Source organism: Salvelinus fontinalis, chromosome 3, assembly GCF_029448725.1.
Source record: "Salvelinus fontinalis isolate EN_2023a chromosome 3, ASM2944872v1, whole genome shotgun sequence".
NCBI classification, from domain to species: Eukaryota; Metazoa; Chordata; class Actinopteri; order Salmoniformes; family Salmonidae; genus Salvelinus; species Salvelinus fontinalis.
Window position 1 is genome coordinate 18,875,307 of NC_074667.1, and position 16,922 is coordinate 18,892,228.

General features: G+C 42.6%; 1 protein-coding gene across 1 annotated transcript; it reads right to left on the minus strand.

Annotated features, from left to right (window-relative positions):
• Window positions 1–573: 573 nt before the first annotated feature.
• On the minus strand, window positions 574–8,677 carry LOC129840522 (uncharacterized protein C20orf85-like). Its single transcript, XM_055908450.1, has 4 exons — window positions 8,527–8,677; window positions 7,927–8,008; window positions 7,610–7,708; window positions 574–4,349 (listed from the first exon to the last, which is right to left on the minus strand). Exons 1-4 carry the CDS (start codon window positions 8,589–8,591, stop codon window positions 4,194–4,196), a joined length of 402 nt encoding a protein of 133 aa, XP_055764425.1. The 5' UTR covers window positions 8,592–8,677; the 3' UTR covers window positions 574–4,193.
• Between the last annotated feature and the right edge of the window lie 8,245 nt (window positions 8,678–16,922).

Genomic DNA, 16,922 nt, shown 5'->3' on the forward strand with positions numbered 1-16,922 from the left:
AATTTGTTTGTAAACAGGACAATGACCCAACACACCTCCAGGCTGTGTAAGAGTTATTTGATGAAGAAGGAGAGTGATGGAGTGGTGCATTAGATCACCTGGCCTCCACAATCACCCGATCTCAACCCAATTGAGATGGTGTTCTGATATCCAGAAGTTATTTTCTGTCATAAGAGACAGTAGCATCAACATTATGTTAAAAATAAGTTACAAACAATGCGTAATAGCACAATTGGTTAGGAGCCCGTAAAACGGCAGCCATCCCCTCTGGCGGCATTTTCCTGATGTGTTTTAAGCGTTCTTGTGGACTTACATCTTTTTTATTCAATTAAAAAAGGGTGATTTTTGATAGCAAAAACCTGAAAAAATTGGGGGGAAATTTTTACCTGGAAACAGAGAAAACAGAATTTGGGAAAATACAAAACGGAATCAGGCAAAAAAATGTAATGTGATTTTTTAGGGCCCTATGTATGCTATGCTCAGCTAACCTGTGTATCTTCCCTGGGGGCAGAGATGCTTAGAGGTGTTAGGTTCTAAATATCAGAGTAAGAACTCAACGGACACTATGAAAGCTTAGTTTATTCAAGTTTATTCATCCCAAAGGATCGAACAGCTGAACAGACAAAGACATATTCACACAAACACTGATATTTAACCTTTTCTCCTATGCTAAATCTTCTCCTACACAACTGAACAGCCAATGCATCTCTGTTGCTCGACAGAACCTTAGTGATATCTGTCTTCCTCTCTTCATCTGACCTGACCTGTGCCTCAAAGTGCTCAATCCACCCCAACTCACGGCTGTCATGGTGACTGGTACCAGATTGTGTCTCTTCTCCTCCCAGAGGATCCCTCTAACAATAACATATCCTGACATAATGTAAACGTTATACATTACCCTTTCTTCCTCAGTGACATGAATAAGTATATTTCATATTCTTAGAACCCAACAGGGGGCAGAGGCTCCCCCTTTCCGGCCACTAATCCAGCTCCAGCCCAGAGGCATTCACATTGTCCAAATCCATTGTAAAAAATAGTTTGGTATTTATTTAAAACTTAAACTATGCCTCATTGTCTTCTGTGCTCTATTTTTACACATAATGCATATACTATGGTATTCTAGTAGGAGAGTGTATAAAAGTGTAGTAGTCCGAGTGTTTATTTCTGATGAAATGTGTGATCTAACTGACGTACAATCCAAAGTAATAAAGTTGATATAGTAGTACATCAAAGTAATCAGACCAATTGTTTTACTACGTTTAACTTTGACTCTATTTAGTTGCTTTGTTTAAGTAAACAATTTTAAACAGATGAAGCAAGCCCCACAATTTTACTTTATGTAAAGTAGCACATAGCATATCTTTATGTATTTCTTTGATGCTACAAAGTGAAGGATTTTGTGCATCATATTTTATCATGTGTTTCAGTCTGAAGGGTGGATTTAATATTGTGGAACAACACAAACACTTATGTGAAGGTGTGGGTACATAGGCAAAATAATCTGCTTGGAATTACAAAACCTTTTGAAAATTGTAAAATATTCAATTCCTTTTTCAATAAAAAATGTAAGTTATGCCTTTGAAAACAATCATATGGTCCTGTGGCTTCGACCCCTAGAGCCTGTCTTTGTTGTTGTGTGAGTGACTGAGGTCTGTGGCTTTTTACGTCGAGGTCGCGGGAGAGCTGGTGTATGGCTGTGTAGAAAGGTCAGTGCAGGGACAAGCCCACTAGTGTGTCTGTCTGCCACTTTAGTCTAGCATACTGGGGGGAACGTCTGAGAGGAAGAGTCAAGGTAATGTTAAGGTTAAGAGCAGGGCATTGTCTGTGTGCCAAACTGCCAATCCATCATAGCATGTGGCTCTGTACCAATATCCATCATACCACCTTGAATAAAGCAATGCATTGGGCATGTATGGGTATTTTCTGCTAGTATGGATATTGGAATGTACCCAATGGTTAAATGACAACCAGAACACAAACATGTTTTCAGTTGTCCTCAATTCATAGAACATCCACAGAATAGTAACAGTTTCCTAGTAGCATTTCAGAAGTGTAAAACATTTTTATCCAACATAATTTTCATTATTATGAAATCAGCATATCCCCCTCTACTGTTAGACAGCAGTTTGGCTTGTATTCCGGGCAGCTTCATAATAGTAGATCTGGAATGTGTGTAATGCGTTGCGCCCTTAGGTAGAATTAGTCAATTGCAACAGCAAAAAAATTATGTCAGTGCAGCTGTAGCCTTGCATTAAGCTCAGTATGACAGTGTTGCACTGATGGGCAAGACATGTGCCAAAATGAATGTGCTCAACAAGTATGGATTTCACATTATTGGGAAATCTGTGACCAAAATACGCGACACGCATCCTTCGCATAGAGTTGAGCAGGCTGTTGATTGTGGCCTGTGGAATGTTGTCCCACTCCTCTGCAATAGATGTGCGAAGTTGCTGGATATTGGCGGGAACTGGAACACACTGTCGTACATGTTGATCCAGAGCATCCCAACCCCACCGCCACCATGGGGCACACTGTTCACAACGTTGACATCAGCAAACCGCTCGTCCACACGATGCCAAATACGTGATCTGCAGTTGTGAGGCCAGTTGGACGTACTGCCAAATTCTCTAAAACAATGTTTGAGATGGCTTATGATAGAGAAATGAACATTTAATCTTCTGGCAACAGCTATGGTGGACATTCCTGCAGTCAGCTTGCCAATTGAATGCTCACTCAACTTGAGACATCTGTGGCATTGTGTTGTGTGACAAAACTGCACTTTTTAGAGTGGCCTTTTATTGTCCCCAGCACCTGTGTAATGATCACGCTGTTTAATTAGCTTCTTGATATACCACACCTATCAGGTGGATGGATTATTTTAGCAAAGGACAAATGCTGTCTAACATGGATGTAAACAAATTTGTGCACGACATTTGAGATAAATATGCTTATTGTGCATCTGAAAAATGTCTGGGAACTTTTATTTCAGCTCATGAAACATGGGACCAACATTTTACGTGTTGCGTTTATATTTTTGTTCAGTGTAGTAGGAAATACTTTCTGGTACTTGGCTAATAATTCAACATAGCTGGTAAATGGTTTCTAGTGATGCTTGATATAATGAATCCACATCTTAGTAAATATTTGGTAATTTCTATATGGTAAAATAGTGCTACCCAGCTTCTCTATGCAAATACTTTTTAATATAAACAAATAGATTGTGAATACATCCAATTGGTAGTTACAGTCTTGTCCCATCGCTGCAACTCCCCTAAGGACTTGGGAGAGGCGAAGGTCGAGAGCCATGCGTCCTCCGAAATACGACCCTGCCAAGCCACACTGCTTCTGACACACTGCTCGCTTAACCTGGAAGAAAGTCGCACCAATGTGTTGGAGGAAACACTGTCCAGCTGGCAATCGAAGTCAGCTTGCAGGCACCCAGCCCGCCACATGGGACAAGGAAATCCCGAACCCTCCCCTAACCCGGACGACACTGGGCCAATTGTGCGCCGCCTCATGGGTCTCCCGGCCACTTGAGAGCCCCTAAAGTCTACTTTAATTTGTTGTAAAAATCTTAATTTGTTATAACAATCTTATGAAACCTAACAGAATATATGCTAAAATGCAAGATAAGATATTGATACATGGTCAACCATACTGCCATTGAAAAAATAATACCAAGTATATCAAATGTGAACAAACATTGTTTAAAATTCCCTCCTCAAAATTAAAATGTTGGACCTTAACTAATACATTACATTTGTGGGAATACAGCACCATTGACTACAGGATAATGAAAGGAGAGAACATAATATCCTATAAATAATCAAATGATTGTCATTGGATCAAAATAACCAAGAACCCATTGTGGTAATTTTGTTGGATATAGTATGCAATATTTGTGTTGAAATTAAATGTGAGAGACAGAAGTAAATAAGAGCAGATTAATAGTATTTTCTATTGATTAGTGAGAATTTATCAATATTTAGTAAAATATATAAAAAAATGCTGATAGTGCTAATTTCATAGGATTTAAGAGTATGTGAGTACAAAAAGGAGGAAGCGAGGAGGACAAAGACAAACAAGAGCAAGGGATAAGAGAAAGTCATATATTGAGTAGTCATCAATATTGAGTCTGTGCATGGCATCGCCAAGGCCTAGGAGGTAGGTGTCATGGCAGAAGAGTTTTTTTTTCAGCTGCAGGCGTCGAAGGCCCAGCCCAGCTCCTTCAGGAAGCTCTTCTTCCCACACTGGACATTTCCGTAGCGCTCCAACTGCAACTCGGGCACGGCCGAGCGCCAGCCAATCTGAGCCTGGGTGGTCTGGGGAACTGGGGGAGAGGGTCCCACCTGCAACCGACCTCAGTGTCACACATAGCCCAGCATTACTGTCTGCAAATGGCACCCTATTCCCAACATAATGCACGACTTTCGACCAGAGCCCTATCATTGTCTTCCAACAGGTGGGGTCACTGCTACGCGACATCATCACGCTAACTGACGTAAGACAATTGGATCCCTATAGGTCATGGTCAAAAGTAGTGCACTATATACATTTTTGTTATGTAGTGGTGCAACGGATTACATGTAATGTAAGGGATTACAAAAAACAGAAAAAAATACCAGCAAAAATATTGTAAACAGATTACAGATACTTTTGAAAAACTAGATGATTACTTAGAGGATTACTTTGAAATTCAGAAAGGATGTTTGCGGAAAAAAATCTTTGACACTTCTCTGTTTTCTCAATGGCATTCAAATCATCATTGAAAAAAGGCACACGTTTAAGTTTGTTCCACCTGAGCGAGTCTGACCACAAGTCAGAGACCACTATGATGACACACCAAACGTGTTTGATGGATCACGGGAAAAGAAAAGAGCAGGAATAGGCTTTTGTGGGCTGCAGTCCAAACTATGTCTTCCAATGGTGTGACTGCTGTTGGCATCCAACGATTATCCAACGTGAATAAACGCTTGGAGGTAAGGATAACAGCAGTGGTTTAGTCTACGGCAGTAGTCCAGGACTCCTTCAAACATTCAATCTCCAGCTGCGTACCCCCTCTAGCACCAGGGTCAGCGCACTCTCAAATGTTGTTTTTTGCCATTATTGTCAACCTGCCACACACACACTATAAGATACATTTTATAAACATAAGAATAAGTGTGAGTTTTTGTCACAACCCGGCTCGTGGGAAGTGACAAAGAGCTCTTATAGGACCAGGGCACAAATAATAATATAATAATAATCAATCATTTTGCTCTTTATTTAACCATCTTACATATAAAACTAACCACAGTTTAATGAGAAGGGTGTGCTTGAAAGGATGCACATAACGCTGCAATGTTGGGTTGTATTGGGGAGAGTCTCAGTCTTAAATAATTTCCCACACAGTCTGTGCCTGTATTTAGTTTATGCCAATGAGGGTCGAGAATTCACTCTCACATAGGTACATGGTTGCAAAGGGCATCAGTGTCTTAGCAGCACGATTTGCTAAGGAAGGATACTCTGAGCGCAGCTCAATCCAGAAATCTGGCAGTGGCTTCTGATTAAATTCAATTTTCACAGAACCGCTTGTTGCAATTTCGATGAGGCTATCTTGTTTAGATATCGGTAAGTGCACTGGAGGCAGGGCATGAAAGGGATAACGAATCCAGATGTTTGTCATCCATTTTGGGAAAGTACCTGCGTAATTGCGCACCCAACACACTCAGGTGCTTCGCTATATCACATTTGACATTGTCCGTAAGCTTGAGTTCATTTGCACACAAAAAATCATACAATGATGGAAAGACCTGTGTGTTGTCCTTGTTAATGCAGACAGAGAAGAGCGCCAACTTCTTAATCATAGCCTCAATTTTGTCCCGCACATTGAATATAGTTGCAATCCTAGATTCAGATCTTTCAGGCGAGAAAAAACCTCACCCAGATAGGCCAGTCGTGTGAAAAACCCGTCATCATGCAAGCGGTGAGACAAGTGAAAATGGTCAGTAAAGAAAACTTTAAGCTTGTCTTTCAATTTAAAAAAAATTGTCAATACTTTGCCTCTTGATAACCAGCACACTTCTATATGTTGTAAAAGCGTTACATGGTCGCTGCCCATATCATTGCATAGTGCAATAAATACACGAGAGTTCAGGGGCCTTGCTTTAACAAAGTTAACCATTTTCACTGTAGTGTCCAAAAAGTCTTTCAAGCTGTCAGGCATTCCCTTGGCAGCTATAGCCTCTCGGTGGATGCTGCAGTGTATCTAAGTGGCGTTGGGAGAAACTGCTTGCACATGTGTTTACCACTCCACTATGTCTCCCTGTCATGGCTTTTGCGCCATCAGTACAGATACCAACATGAGCAGCAGCTACATTTGGCTACATACGGACCGTTAGTGGAATTCCCGCGAGAGAGTAATGGTTAATGTGATTGGATGTTAATTATTTGACTAGGCTACCTGTATTTGACATTGTATTGTTATTTCGCTGAACACTAGATTGTTTAATTGTATTTTTTTGCTGTGAAACGAGACGACGCAGGCGAGAAAAAAACCTCATCCAAATGTATAGCCCCGTTGGAAAATAGAAATGGCCTTTTTGAAATGTGAAAAAAAATATATATATATATTTTTTAATGTGAATCACATTTTAATTTGGCGTACCCCCGACGGGACTGAGCGTACCCCTGGGGGTAAACCTGGTCTACGGCAATACGGATATCACTTATTATTGATATCTACATAGCGCATTGATGTGAATCGCACTGCTGCTCTCTCATTTAGCTATTGGCGCCTCACGTATTGTATTTGAACCCAATAATGGTTGAATTCAAGAAGTTTAAGCTGCCTATCAATCATTGTTTTTGAAACCAGTGGACAGCCAGTAAAAAATGCGCTCGAGCAACAGCTGCACAGTGCAGATCCAAACCTATGTAATACAAGTGGGTCTTTTTTTTCTTCAGTAGTGCTCAAAGCATGCCATTCCATGAGCGCTGCATTTATTTCTCAACTCGAATCAATGAGCCCAATCAGTCCTCCATGACAACAAAATCATAAACAACAGAGTAGGGCTAGCTAATACATCCTTAGTTTTGGGGTCATGCTTAGTTGAAACAATTTGGCTAATCTATACTTCCATATTTCCAAGTCCTATTCTTGAAGATCAAGGGGTATAACATTTATTGGAATGACTGGAATTCTGATAGACTTTGGTTTTTATTGTAAATATATAATTTAATTGTATTGTTATATGTAGTAGAAAGCGATGGGTTAGAAGAAGCCTACATAACCCAAAGCATAAAGTAACATTTTACATATATATATGGCCAGCTATGTAAACTTTAACATTGATTTTTCCTGCAATAGATGTTGTTCAATTGGTAACATACATTTTTGTCTTCTTCTACTGCCTCTTAAGGGACTAGTAATCTAGAAGTAACAATATTTGAGTTTGGGTAATCGAAAAGTTACGTTACTGATTACAATTTTGGACAGGTAACTAGTAACTGTAACGGATTACATTTAGAAAGTAACCTACCCATCCCTGGTTGTGCACTACTATATAGTGCACTCCCTTTGACCAGGGCCTTACTTGACCTTGACCCAAAGGAGTTTGTAAGGACTCACTTGGATGTATTTCTCAGGTGGGGTAGGGGGTCGTGTTTTAAGATGTTGGGGAAGCTCCAATTTGACAACGTCCTTCAGCTTGTTGCTCTCCTCCTGCATCTGTAAACATTGCATGAAATATCTGAACATCTGAAGAAACTCATAGATAAGTGATCGATCAACCCATTAACTTTGATTTTATTGTTTTGATTCAAATGCAGCCCAGTTCAGTCTGTCCCTACCTGGCTAATCAATAGAGGCTATAGGGTTGTATGGTTGTATTCTGAAGAAGTAGAACTTGTTCTGTGTTCATACTGCATCAGGTTTCACTGGCTTACCTCCTTGTAGGACTTGCTCAAGAATCCCCATTTATTGGGCCAGTCCTTGGCTGACTGAAGCTCTATTTTGACATGAACTTTCCTGAAAATAAATCAAAGACATGTATAAGGCTTTTGAACAAACATTGGACCTGCAAAACATGGCTCCTAAATAAATTAACACAGATCAGAGAACCAAATATTTCAAAAACATAGATAGTTTCAATGATAATCTAGAGAGAGTAGGCTAATCCTCTACTGAACCTGAGTAAAATCAATATATTCTATACTACTACTGCTACTAATGCTAGTACTACTACTACTACCAGCCTACAACTACTTGTTCTACTACTACTACTACTACTACTACTACTACTGAACTTGCCTACTACTACCACCACCACCACCATTAACTACTGCTAACCAATCCACCATTACTGCAGTACCACTACTGCCACTACTACAATAACAATAACACATCCTCATCTTGAACAAAAGTGACAAACCTTGTGCTATATAAAAAAAAGAAAGTCAAATTTGTCAGCAAAATTCAAGGAATACACAATATAACATTTAATTGCATTTGTTTTGTTGTAAACTCATAGACTTTAAAGAGTTTACCAGATTTCATCTTTATCCACAAAGCTGCATTCTTTACCAGATCCAAGTGGTTTGCAGGCTGCCATCTATGCTGGCAAGCGTGTCTGTCTCTCTGTAGTGTATGTGACTTCTCACCTTTCAGTCTTATATAGTCTTGTATGTTATACGAACAGATATGTTTACCATCACCATAGCAACATAGTGGAGTCAGAGAAACTATCCTTTTGTGTATCCTTGGAAACAATTCCAAATCATTTGAATGTCACACATTGTGTAAAATTAGAAACAATTTGAGTAAACAATAATGAGTGTTGTAATGGACTTGGACTATATACGTACATCTTTTTAACTGACATTTTTAAGTTAATAATCAGCACCCCCCTTTTGAGCAGCAATTGCTCACATCAATTTATACATGTCTTCCTGCAATGCATTTAAAATTACAGTTTTTATAGCAAATAAGGTCAATTGAATTGTGACTTCCTTAAAGCTTAAATGCCACTGTTAAATGGCGTCGATGATAGTGATTTAGCACTCTTAGCAATACCTGTTGAATATTTAAAAAAAAAGGCATTTGTCCTGACCTAAAGGTCAGACCTCAGAGGTCCCAAAGCTGGATAACTACCTCCATAACGTCTCCTACCTTACAGTAATCACAGAGCAGTAGTACAAGCTGACTCAATGTAATAGTACTACTCTTAGCAGATGCAGTATTTCAGACTGCCAGTAGAGGATGTTCTCTTCCTTCTTTTGAACTGCATCAATACCCAACCTCAGTCAGTCATCAGAATTTACAGAATGGGTACCTGGAGGAAAATGGGGAGGCTCATGGTTTTTCAATTTCATTCAAGGGGAAGGTTTAGTATTTTTTTTAAAGCAGTCCAGGGGAGGGTCATGCAATTTGTCATTTTTGATATTTCTATATTTCTCAGTGCTTTAGAATTAAATAAAATCAAATGTTATTAGTCACATGCGCCGAATACAACAGGTGTAGACCTTACAGGGAAATGCTTACTTACAAGCCCTTAACCAACAATGCAGTTTTATAAAAAATACCCCCCCAAAAATAAGAGTAACAAATAATTAAAGAGCAGCAGTAAAATAACAATAGCGAGGCTATATACAGGGGGTACCGGTACAGAGTCACCGGTTAGTCGAGGTAATTGAGGTAATATGTACATGTAGGTAGAGTTATTAAAGTGACTATGCAAGATAATAACAGAGAGTAGCAGCGTAAAAGAGGGGGGCAATGCAAATATTCTGGGTAGCCATTTGATTAGATTTTCAGGAGTCTTATGGCTTGGGGATAGAAGCTGTTTAGAGGCCTCTTGGACCTAGACTTGGTGCTCCGGTACCTCTTGCCGTACGGTAGCAGAGAGAACAGTCTATGACTAGGCTGGCTGGAGTCTTTGAAAGTTTTTAGGGCCTTCCTCTGACACTGCCTGGAATAGAGGTCCTGGATGGCAGGAAGCTTGGCCCCAGTGATGTACTGGGCCGTACGCCCTACCCTCTGCAGTGCCTTGCGGTCGGAGGCCGAGCAGTTGCCATACCAGGCAGTGATGCAACCCGTCAGGATGCTCTCGATGGTGCAGCTGTAGAACCTTTTGAGGATATGAGGACCCATGCCAAATCTTTTCAGTCTCCTGAGAGGTAATAGGTTTTGTCGTGCCCTCTTCACGACCTTCTTGGTGTGCTTGGACCATGTTAGTTTGTTGGTAATGTGGACGCCAAGGAACTTGAAGCTCTCAACCTGCTCCACTATAGCCTCGTCGATGAGAATGGGGGCGTGCTCGGTCCTCCTTTTCCTGTAGTCCACAATCATCTCCTTTGTCTTGATCACGTTGAGGGAGAGGTTGTTGTCCTTGCACCACACAGTCAGGTCTCTGACCTCTTCCCTATAGGCTGTTTCGTCGTTGTCGGTGATCATGCCTACCACTGTTGTGTCATCGGCAAACTTAATGATGGTGTTGGAGTCGTGCCTGACCGGGCAGTCATGAGTGAACAGGGAGTACAGGAGGGGACTGAGCACGTACACCTGAGGAGCCCCCGTGTTGAGGATCAGCGTGGCAGATGTGTTGTTACCTACCCTTAACACCTGGGGGCGGCCTGTCAGGAAGTCCAGGATTCAGTTGCAGAGGGAGGTGTTTAGTCCCAGGGTCCTTAGTTTAGTGATGAGCTTTGAGGGCATTATGGTGTTGAACGCTGAGCTGTAGTCAATGAATAACATTCTCACATAGGTGTTCCTTTTGTCCAGGTGGGAAAGGGCAGTGTGGAGTGCAATACCGATTGCATCATCTGTGGATCTGTTGGGGCGGTATGCAAATTGGAGTGGGTCTAGGGTTTCTGGGATAATGGTGTTGATGTGAGCCATGACTAGCCTTTCAAAGCACCTCATGGCTACAGACGTGAATGCTACGGGTTGGTAGTCATTTAGGCAGGTTACCTTAGTGTTCTTGGGCACAGGGACTATGGTGGTCTGCTTGAAACATGTTGGCATTACAGACAGGGAGAGGTTGAAAATGTCAGTGAAGACACTTGCCAGTTAGCGCATGCTTGCAGTACACATCCTGGTAATCCGTCTGGCCCTTTGGCCTTGTGAATGTTGACCTGTTTAAAGATCTTACGCACATTGGCTGCAGAGAGCGTGATCACACAGTCGTCCGGATTAGTTGCTGATTCTCTGCTGGGCACACAATATCAATTGTGCGCCTGTAGGCTATTTGGTGTGGTCTCAATCAAATTATCCATAGCCTATAGGCTACGACGTGCCTGCTCGGAGAAGCACAGAGCAAAGTTATATTTCTAAGATAGCTGCGATGGTGTGAATAAAACTAGGCTGCATTATACAGTGCAATGGATATTCCAACCCTGAGCCCCAACCTGCTCTACTCTTGCTGATCAAAAACACTTTTTTGGTGTTGCCTAACCAATGCTGTACCGTGTAGGCCTACAGTGGCAGTTCAGGAGGAGAGTCAAATAATTATTCAGTATTGTATTATTTATTAGGCCTAGTCCCAAAAAATCTATATATTGTGCATGGACTAGCCTATAGCCTATATTCTGTTCAGTTTGAGAAGGAGAGCTTGAAGATGAGAAGGCGGACCGGAGGTCAACTTTGATCGCTACCTACTACTATAATTGATTTTAATGAAAACAATATTTTTCTTGCCCTTGGGTATTTATCAGAGTTATTGACCTCACAATAAGCCAGATTCAAGTAACTTTCATTGTGGTGCTGCAACTTGGAGCAGCACCCGCAGCACAACCAATCGGAAATGGGTAGGCAATTTTGGATTAGGAATAATTATTTTAAACTGTTTTCATTTTAATTCGACTTTACTAACAACAAGAGGGCTTTGTGTTGGAGCATATTTCTTCCTATTTCAGAAATAAGAGGTAGGCCTACCTATTTGACAGACAAAACTAGGATATAGGCTGATATTTACATAGATTTGTTGGCCAATTCCTCCACCCATCATGCACTTTTAAAATAGCCGACCTCTGTGTCAGTGAAGGACTCCGATGCATATGGGCATATCATTGTTTAGTTTCTTTGACATTCAGAGGATGAACTACAACTTTCTATAGCCAAGGAAACAAAAAAGTACTTTGCTTGAGAAGTAATGTAATTCTGTCACTATCAATTGATTAAGCTATTCACTTTCTGTACAATAGAAAATGGTTCAACCCAAACAGCTTTAAGGGAAACACCTTCTGTCATTGGTTTAAGCCATGGAAGAAGAGTAGCCAGCAGTTAAAGCTTAAATGTTTCTGTGTCGGTAGGCTTACTGTCTGGTGTGGAAAGGCAGGCCTAACTTTTGAAAAGTACCATGCTCAGATTCTTACCGATGCAAACAAGACACACTGATTTGGCATTGGAGAAATATGATAAGATGAACTCATAGGCCTATCTCTCTGTCCATTCTTAGTCTGTAATTTCGGTAATTTGTGTGGTAGCCTATTAAAAGATTCTGCTTTTGCTATGACGATCTTTCCACTCTTACTCTTGTCCATGGTGGTCTGTGAACCCACAACCTTCTGGCCTGCAGCCCTGTACGCTGTCAAAATTCCTGCGTTACAATGTAATGCTTACAGGACGAAGAACTGTTCTTAAAATGGCGTATATAAGGCTCTGATCTGTCCAAGAAGTGAGAGTAACCGGTAAGGATGTTCTCTGCTATCGACTTTATGTTTTAATAATTATTTTGAGTATAGGGCAAGGTCACTTGTTTTTCTTTTCAAGCGTTCAGGAAGGATTTAGGTAAAATATATTTTGCTGAGGGAGGACGATCCATTTTCATTTCAGAGAGGTCCCAGTTTCTCCATGTAATACTTAATATAAATAACGTTCACGTTATGATAAATCTGGTGATATTGTGTCATCCATAAAATGGCGCCAGAGAAGAAGGCAGACGTTTTACATATCCCCAACCAATTGTGTTTTTTTGTAACTTATTATTTTACTTATTTTGTACATAATGTTGCCGCTACCGTCTCTTATGATAAAAATAACTTCTGGACATCAGGACTGTGATTACTCACCACGGACTGGCAGAATAGTTTTTTTCCTTTAACGAGTCTGACGAGCCCGACGCAAACAATATACTGGTTTCTCGGGAACAGGCCCAGATCCCCGTAATTTGCGTGAAGAGGAGGCGGAGAAAAAGGGGCCAAAGGGAGTACACCAGCTGTTATTTACAAAAATACATAGTCCGACGCACCTTGTCTTACAAGAGGCCGCTGTTCTATCCTGCTGGTACACCGTATAACCAGCCAGCTGTATGTTGATATTGTCGTTGTTCAGCCACGACTCTGTGAAACATAATATACACTGCTCAAAAAAATAAAGGGAACACTTAAACAACACAATGTAACTCCAAGTCAATCACACTTCTGTGAAATCAAACTGTCCACTTAGGAAGCAACACTGATTGACAATAAATTTCACATGCTGTTGTGCAAATGGAATAGACAAAAGGTGGAAATTATAGGCAATTAGCAAGACACCCCCCAAAACAGGAGTGATTCTGCAGGTGGTGACCACAGACCACTTCTCAGTTCCTATGCTTCCTGGCTGATGTTTTGGTCACTTTTGAATGCTGGCGGTGCTCTCACTCTAGTGGTAGCATGAGACGGAGTCTACAACCCACACAAGTGGCTCAGGTAGTGCAGTTCATCCAGGATGGCACATCAATGCGAACTGTGGCAAAAAGGTTTGCTGTGTCTGTCAGCGTAGTGTCCAGAGCATGCAGGCGCTACCAGGAGACAGGCCAGTACATCAGGAGACGTGGAGGAGGCCGTAGGAGGGCAACAACCCAGCAGCAGGACCGGTACCTTCGCCTTAGTGCCAGGAGGTGCACTACCAGAGCCCTGCAAAATGACCTCCAGCAGGCCACAAATGTGCATGTGTCAGCATATGGTCTCTCAAGGGGTCTGAGGATCTCATCTCGGTACCTAATGGCAGTCAGGCTACCTCTGGCGAGCACATGGAGGGCTGTGCGGCCCGACAAAGAAATGCCACCCCACACCATGACTGACCCATCGCCAAACCGGTCATGCTGGAGGATGTTGCAGGCAGCAGAACGTTCTCCACGGCGTCTCCAGACTCTGTCACATCTGTCACATGTGCTCATGTGCTCAGTGTGAACCTGCTTTCATCTGTGAAGAGCACAGGGCGCCAGTGGCGAATTTGCCAATCTTGGTGTTCTCTGGCAAATGCCAAACGTCCTGCACGGTGTTGGGCTGTAAGCACAACCCCCACCTGTGGACGTCGGGCCCTCATACCACCCTCATGGAGTCTGTTTCTGACCGTTTGAGCAGACACATGCACATTTGTGGCCTGCTGGAGGTCATTTTGCAGGGCGCTGGCAGTGCACCTCCTTGCCAAAGGCGAAGGTACCGGTCCTGCTGCTGGGTTGTTGCCCTCCTACGGCTTCCTCCACGTCTCCTGATGTACTGGCCTGTCTCCTGGTAGCGCCTGCATGCTCTGGACACTACGCTGACAGACACAGCAAACCTTTTTGCCACAGTTTGCATTGATGTGCCATCCTGGATGAACTGCACTACCTGAGCCACTTGTGTGGGTTGTAGACTCCGTCTCATGCTACCACTATAGTGAGAGCACCGCCAGCATTCAAAAGTGACCAAAACATCAGCCAGGAAGCATAGGAACTGAGAAGTGGTCTGTGGTCACCACCTGCAGAATCACTCCTGTTTTGGGGGGTGTCTTGCTAATTGCCTATAATTTCCACCTTTTGTCTATTCCATTTGCACAACAGCATGTGAAATTTATTGTCAATCAGTGTTGCTTCCTAAGTGGACAGTTTGATTTCACAGAAGTGTGATTGACTTGGAGTTACATTGTGTTGTTTAAGTGTTCCCTTTATTTTTTTGAGCAGTGTATTATAGTTTTGAATGTCCCGTTGGTAGTTTAATCTTGCGCGTAGGTCATCGATTTTATTCTCCAAGGATTGCACGTTTGCTTGCAGACCGTCAAGATGTCCAGGACCCAGTTGCACAGAGTGGGGTCGAGACCTTAATGACGAGTTTGGAGGGTACTATGGTGTTAATTGCTGAGCTGTAGTCGATGAACAACATTCTTACATAGGTATTCCTCTTGTCCAGATGGGTTAGGGCAGTGTGATTGTGATTGCATCGTCTGTGGACCTATTGGGGCGGTAAGCAAATTGGAGTGGGTCTAGGGTGTCAGGTAGGGTGGAGGTGATATGGTCCTTGACTAGTCTCTCAAAGCACTTCATGATGACGGAAGTGAATGCTACGGGGCGATAGTCATTTAGCTCAGTTACCTTAGCTTTCTTGGGAACAGGAACAATGGTGGCCCTCTTGAAGCATGTGGGAACCCCAGACTGGGATAAGGATTGATTGAATAAGTCCGTAAACACACCAGCCAGTTGGTCTGCACATGCTCTAAGGACGCGGCTAGGGATGCCGTCTGGGCCGGCAGCCTTGCGACGGTTAACACGTGTAAATGTTTTACTCACGTTAGCTGCAGTGAAGGAGAGCCCGCAGGTTTTGGTAGCGGGCCGTGTCAGTGGCACTGTATTGTCCTCAAAGAAATTGTTTAGTTTGTCTGGAAGCAAGACATTGTGGTCCGCGACGGGGCTGGTTTTCCTTTTGTAGTCTGTGATTGACTCTAGATCCTGCCACATACCTCTCGTGTCTGAGCCGTTGAATTGCGACTCTACTTTGTCTCTATACTGAAGCTTAGCTTGATTGATTGCCTTGCGGCGGGATAGCTACACTGTTTGTATTCGGCCATGTTTCCGGTCACCTTGCCCTGATTAAAAGCAGTGGTTCGCGCTTTCAGTTTTGCGCGAATGCTGCCATCAATCCACGGTTTCTGGTTAGGGAAGGTTTTAATAGACGCTGTGGGTACAACATCACCGATGGACTTGCTAATTAACTTGCTCACCGAATCAGCGTATTCATCAATGTTATTGTCCAATGCTATGCGGAACATATCCCAGTCCATGTGATCAAAGCAACCTTGAAGCATGGAATCCGATTGTTCGGACCAGCGTTGAACAGACCTTAGCACGGGCGCTTCCTGTTTTAGTTTCTGTCTATAGGCTGGGAGCAACAAAATGGGGTTGTGGTCAGATTTTCCAAAAGGAGGGCGGGGGAGGGCTTTGTATGCATCGCGGAAGTTAGAATAACAATGATCCAGGGTTTTGCCAGCCCGGTTGCACATTCGATATGTTGATAAAATTTAGGGAGCCTTGTTTTCAGATTAGCCTTGTTAAAATCCCCAGCTACAATAAATGCAGCATCAGGATATGTGGTTTCCAGTTTACATAGATTCAAATGAAGTTCTTTCAGGGCTGTCGATGTGTCTGATTGGGGGGGGGGGGGGGGGGGATATACACGACTGTGATTATGATTGAAGAGAATTCTTTTCGCAGATAATGTGGTCGGCATTTGATTGTAATGAATTCTAGGTCAGGTGAACAAAAGGACTTCCTGTATGTTGTTATGATCACACCACTTCTCGTTAATCATAAGGCATACACCCCCGCCCTTCTTCTTACCAGAGAGATGTTTGTTTCTGTCGGCGCGATGCGTGAAGAAACCAGGTGGCTGTACCGACTCTGATGACGTATCCCGAGTGAGCCATGTTTCCGTGAAACAGAGAACGTTATAATCTCTGATGTCTCTCTGGAAGGCAACACTTGCTCGGATTTCGTCTACCGTGTTGTCAAGAGACTGGACATTGGCGAGTAGTAGGCTCGGGAGCGGTGCGCGATGTGCCCATCTACAGAGCCTGACCAGAAGACCGCTCTGTCTGCCCCTTCTAAGGCGCCGTTGTTTTGCGTCGCCGGCTGGGATCCGATCCATTGTCCTGGGTGGTGGACCAAACAGAGGATCCGCTTCGGGAAAGTCGTATTCCTGGTCGTAAT

Excerpts from the sequence above, each read along its gene's own strand:
- LOC129840522 (XM_055908450.1), bottom strand. The coding sequence starts at position 8,591 with ATGGCAGCCTGCAAACCACTTGGATCTGGTAAAGAATGCAGCTTTGTG. Across the intron at positions 8,009-8,526 it reads GTGGATAAAGATGAAATCTG|GAAAGTTCATGTCAAAATAG; the intron begins GTAAACTCTTTA and ends ATTTATTTTCAG. Across the intron at positions 4,350-7,609 it reads CACCTGAGAAATACATCCAA|GTGGGACCCTCTCCCCCAGT; the intron begins GTGAGTCCTTAC and ends GGTCGGTTGCAG.